Source organism: Myotis davidii, unplaced genomic scaffold (genome assembly GCF_000327345.1).
Source record: "Myotis davidii unplaced genomic scaffold, ASM32734v1 scaffold68, whole genome shotgun sequence".
NCBI classification, from domain to species: Eukaryota; Metazoa; Chordata; class Mammalia; order Chiroptera; family Vespertilionidae; genus Myotis; species Myotis davidii.
The window spans coordinates 770192-776078 of NW_006300376.1; the positions used below are offsets into that span (position 1 = coordinate 770192).

A 5887-nucleotide genomic window follows, 5' to 3' on the forward strand; every position below is an offset into this window, starting at 1 on the left:
CAGCTGTGTCTGCAGTGGGAAAACTTCTGTCCTCTAGGGAGGTGCTAATCTAGCCTTTGCCTGAGGCTATCTGGCAAATGGCTCTGTGCAGGGCTTGAGCTGGGCGGGTTGCACAGCATCAACAGAGCGGGTTGAGGGAGCAGTTATGGCTCCTCTCAGTCCTGTCCCCAGAGGCTCTGCTGCTCATAGTCCCAGCAACCACTGCAAACCTCGGAGAGAAAGCTACCTTCGAGTTCCGACCGAAGCCATACAGTCCCGCTTCTCCCGTTTGAGTCTGGGTCCCTAAAGACTTGCTCGGATCTGGAGCTCAGAGTCTGCGACTCCCTTCTGATTTAAAATGCCAACTGCGCCCTCAGCCACCAGCCCGCTCTGCATGCACTCCGCACCTTAATATTTGACTTCAGCACTGCACCTCCTCTGAGTCTCAGTATGCGTTTCTCTTTTCTCCTAGTTGTAGGACTTCCACTCAGCCAGCGTTCCTGTGGTTCTGGGTGATGTCCGTTCTGTCTTTTAGTTGTATTTTTGAAGTGGTTGTTCGAGGCAGCAAACTCCTGCGTTAACCTATGCCGCCATCTTGGTTCTCCTAACTATAATTTTTTATGTATCCTGTTTGGCATGAAGGTAGATCTGGTAAGGAAACTGGAGTGTACACAGATCCCTGGTTTCCTAAACTACTCACACTTCTCACCAGGTGTCCTGAACAAACTGCAGATTGTTGTGTATGTACCGAAAATTTAAGGTTTAATAGGTGGTCCATGAAAGTGTGATTATGCTTTTTGGCCTGATTAGTAAGTATTCTTTCTACTAAAATCTATCCTTTTTTATGAATTGGCTAAATTTTTTCAAGACAAATGATTAATTAGGGAAAACACTTGGATCCGGATAGCAGGTAATTTGAGATTTATCTCCTGAATTTCAAAGACAAAAGAATGAGGTGTGATTTTCTTTTTCAAGAAACTTATGTTGGAGAAACAAACTCCATCATCATTCCTCCCCTTTGCTCCATCCCCACTGTTTCCAGATCAGCCTCTTCCCTTGCCAGAATCGCCTCAACACCCTTCCTAACTCATCTTCCTGCCTCCAGTTTTGCCTTTTCCAATACATTTCGCTAAACCTTAGCTGAAATGCAAATTTGATATCATTCTACTCTTTTAAATTTGAATAACTCCACAGTACACTTAAGAATGAAATGTACTTCCCCTAATGACTCTTTAACACAAGCATGTCAAACTAAAAGGCTAACACGGGCCAAATAAACAAGGTTTAGTTTATGTGGGTCGCAAAAAATCAAAAGCTTCAATTTTCATAGAAATGTAGGTTTATTTCTATCGAGACATGCTGAATACAAAGGGCTGAAATAAATGAGTAATCCTATCTAATAATAGACAAATATGGTAATTGACCATACCCTTGCTACGCCTCCCATGGGCTAATCAGTGAGATATGCAAATTAACCGCTAACAAAGATGGTGGTTAATTTGCATATGTAGGCACAAAGCGGCGGAGCAAAGACTAAAGGCAGCTCCAGCCAGAGCAGCGAAGGCTTGAAGGCGGCTCCGGCTGGAGCAAAGGCCTGGGTCCCGCGTGCTGGAGGAAAACCGGTGCCGGCAGCCAGGGGAAGGGAAGGCCTATTGCACGAATCTTTTCATGCAACAGGCCTCTAGTTATTAAAATAAGAGAACATTTTAATAAAAATTTATATTTTTTCTTGAACATTAACTTACCAGACACTGAATAACTGCACAAATTAATAAGCGTAACGCCAATAAACCTGTTTTTCTTGTTCCCCACAAGCGAAATATTTCCTGTTGTGCACACCAAACAAGCCAGTCCAAGACTAATGACACGGCAATCGGCTGCTAAAATATTCGCTGCTAGTATTAGTGGAGAGAAATAGTGCGCCTGCGCATAAGGCATGTAAGGGAAATGAATGCAACACCATTATAGTAATCAGTCATTGAATGTTGTAGTTCGTTATTAATAATTATGTATAACAGGATATTGTAAAAATTAAGTTATGAAATTTTTATTAAAATGTTTCTTACATACCCTTATGTTGGCTGGGCCACAATAATATTCATTTTGGGCCTCGTGCAGTCCGCGGGCCTCGAGTCTGACATGCTGGTTTTAACAAGTCCCCCCTTAGATTTATTTTTTACCTAAACTCCATTCATTACTCTCCATACCCTCTGCTCCATACCCAATGAACTTCCTTTATTCTGCCTCCCTAATGGACCACTCTCACTCTCTCCCCTGCCTCTGGGCCTTTGAACATGCTGGTTTTGTTGCTTTGAACTCTGCCTTTACTCCCCCATCAAGAGTCTCTCTCTGCCTCCCTCCCTCCCTCCCTGCCTCCCTCCCTCTCCCTCTTCCTCTCTCTCTCCCTTCCTCTCCCTCTCTCCTTACCAAGGCCTCCCTTCCAATTCCCTGTCTCACTTCAGATGTTTCTTTCTTAGGAAGCCTATCTTGACCCATAACTCCAAGTCTGGACTCTAATGCTTCATAGTTCTCTGCTCAAATGAACTCATCTAACTGCCTCCAGTTTTTATGTGGGTGTATCAGCTTATTTTTTAGAATATCGGAGTTGAGACCACTGCTAATGACAGATGCAAAACCTCACTTTGATACAGTTAAGTTTACCAAAATATTTTTAGAGGGAAGGTAATATTTCCAAAATAATATTACTTCTTGTATTAGATGTTAGTATTCTTCTTAGAAGAAATAAAATTTTGAAATAAAATGTTCAAATAGCAGACTTTATAAAATAGCTGCTGGCCTACATTGATAACCTGTGGTAAATATCAAAAGCATAATTCTTTCCAATTACCGTTCTGTACTTAGGATGGTCATCTTTTCAGCAGATGTTTATTGCATGCCTGTCATGTGCCTAGCACTGGGGGTTCATTAGGAGACGCACTTTCAGGACATCCAGTCTACTCAAGAAATGAAATCTTTGGAAAATACAAACTTTTTATTGAATGATTTTGTCAACATAAGAAGCATCCAAACCTGTAAAGAAAGAATTTTTGTGAGTTTATTTAAGCCAAACTGTCAACAATTGCAGGGAAGCAAAATCTCAATGGATTGAGATAATGCTTCAGAGAATGGCAGTTTCGCACCTTGTTTTATACATTACAATCAAAAGAGAAGATGCAAGTTACATGAGATCTATTGGTGATAGATTAGGAGAGGGAGGGGGAGTGGAAGAAAGCAAAGGGGGGAAACCTCTGGGATTAGATGAAAAGTAACACAGGCACATAAGTCTTTTACCAAAGTAGGTAAAGGATTGTTAACAGTTGACAATTAACATAACCATAGCAACGAGAGGATTTGTGGTCTCTGTGCCTTGGTTGTGCCCTGAGGGGTCTGGAAAAACACACACACTAAAGTGGGAGTTACCCTGATATTCCAAGGGAATTTTATCCTAGATGTAAAAGACAATAGACTGGTTTAGTTAAGGTAAAGATCGACTTTTGTCCAGGAAGTTCTTAGCCTAGGACTTGACTACCTGCCATAAACTGCTTTTATTTAAAACTTTTTAATTTCATTCTATCCTTTGTGGTTACTTTAGGTCTCTGAGTTGGTCAGGTTAGCATGTGGCCCCTTTTTAATCCTCAATTTGAAACAAAACATTTCCAAAAGTGAAATCTACAGTGATATTTTCAGGTCAATTTGTTGGTATTCCTGGTTACTATAGATTTATTCAGAGGCAACCTTTTTATGTTGGAGAACAGAATAACAAATTCACTGTACTGCTTTATTAAAATGAGCAGAAATTAGCATTCTTTGAAGAACTTAAGTCAGTCTTTAATAGAGACCATAAAGGAATTTTGACATTTAATTGCTAGAAGGCCTTGGTAAATCACTGAATTAAAATATGTTTAAATTATTTTTCTTTTTACTTAAGGTGGCATTGAAATAAATAAGCTGAAACTTTCATTAAAATAAAAAAGGAATACTAATTGGAACTTCCTAAACAATTTTAGTATATGCTTCTTCAATAAATATCAAGCACGAAGCATCAAACACTATATGTATACAGTTTGCAGTTTTAATTTGCACTTATTTTAAACCATTTTTGGGAATGCATGCTTTCCCCTTGCCTCTTATTAAAAAATAAATAGGTAAGCATTCTCCATTTTGCAAATGACATATTTTAATGTCACAAAGAAGGTTCTACCCTACTAGATAACTAACCCCACTATTTTATTCCTTCCAGAAAATAAAATCACAGCCCAGCTCTTCTGGAACCAGTCATCATTTTCACATATTTCCTTCATTATCTAATTACCTTTATAGCTCACAATCCCATACAAGAGCCCATTTGTGTTTCCTATACTCATCTACAATCAGTGTATCTTGGAGGGTACAGCTCATATTGCTGTAAATTGGATGATTTCCTAGGTTTATTTTTGCCTGTTTGTAGCTGAGTGGGCATTTAATTATAATGTTTGTTTTTGTGGCTGTGCTCAGAACTCCCTCTGAGCTTGGAAGCTTCTATAGCCTTTTCTTCTATGCTATTAGCCCAAAATTGCTTTTCTTGACCAGTAAAAATATTTTGGATGCTTTAACAATTTATAAAAGTAGTGTATGAGCACAAACATCTTATTTATCTGGGAAGATAAATAAAAAGTATCCATTTTTAACCTGCTACTTTTAAAATATGACAGCTTGAGCAAAAGGAGTAACTTAGTATTGTCTGAGACATTGTAATTTCACTTCTAAGACTGAAACTTATTTTCATTTATAAGTTCTGGTTCTGTGCCTGTCAGAATTTATTGATTTTAAACTCCATTTGTTTGCTTCTGTCAGATGTTCCACCTTTTTTTTTTAACCTAAGCAGGTAAGCTTTTGAAAATCATAGGGCAAACATGCAAAAAGAGTTCTAATTTAGGAGTTGCTTTTTAAAAGTTAATGGAGTCATGTAAGGAAAGTGCGTTGACACAAGATTTGAGAGATTTGCGTTCTGGATCCAACAATGTCAGGTTTTGTGTTCCTTTATAACCTATATTTTCTCAAAAATTTCATCGGATTTTTAGAAATTCTTTCTTTAGAATCCAAGGCGCTTGTGAGGGAACATTAGACATTTTAAAGCCTTCGAATTTACTTGAAAAAAGAAAATTCAGAGATCTGCTAACCTTATCTGTGTAGGAGAGTGATATCTATAGTTTCTATATAGCTTACCAAAAATCAATTTATATTGAATATAGGCAGGCCATGGTCCCATACTTCTTCCTGAGTTCTGTGGCCCATTCTGCGTTGTTTGGGCATTATTGGAAGGGAAGAGGGAAATTTCAATGGTTTATAAAATGTAAAATGAACTTGATTCCTCCTCTTGGTGTGAGGGTCAGTCTAGAGAGGCTGGTTGCTGCCTGGCTCTAGATAAAAGGACCCAAGCGGGTGAAGGGAGGGCAGTTCTCGGCTGCTGATCCTGGGGGCAGGGGCAGTTCACCTTTCAGTGAAGCCCAAGGGCTCGTGCTGCGGTGCACGCTCACCTCCCAACCGACTGAGCCGCGAGGAGTTCCGGACCTGAGCATTAGCTGCTCTGGGGAGCTGGCCCCAGGAGCTTGTTTTCCGCCGGGTTGGTCAGCTGTTAGGGCCGCCCGCCCCTTCGCGCTAAGAGGGCGGGGCTGCAGGGCGCCGAGGGTCCGAATTGGTGCTCGTAGCCTCCAGGCGGCGGAGTGACAGCGGGGCTGGGCGGAGCGGCTGACACCCGGCGCTCGCCTCCTCCGAGCCGCCCAGGCCACTCTTGGTGACCACTGCCGTCTCGTCTCCACGCCGACATGCGCCTGGCCGCCGCCGCGAACGAGGCATACACCGCCTCACTGGCCGTCTCGGAGCTGCTAGGCTGCAAGCAGTGCGGCAGGGGCCGCGGCCAGGCCGAGGG

The 5887-nt window shown here is 41.4% G+C and overlaps 1 protein-coding gene across 3 annotated transcripts in view; it reads left to right on the top strand.

Annotated features, from left to right (window-relative positions):
• SESN1 (sestrin 1) overlaps window positions 1-5887 on the top strand; it is a 98396-nt gene that overhangs the window by 68463 nt on the left and 24046 nt on the right. Inside the window, exon 1 of one of the 3 annotated variants that reach the window (XM_015572740.1) lies at window positions 5702-5885. The exons of the other annotated variants lie outside the window; for them this stretch is intronic. Coding sequence (XP_015428226.1) covers window positions 5784-5885 — 102 coding nt within the window. The 5' untranslated portion in view covers window positions 5702-5783. Of the gene's footprint in view, window positions 1-5701; window positions 5886-5887 lie in introns of those variants that run through there. 3 annotated transcript variants of the gene reach the window in all.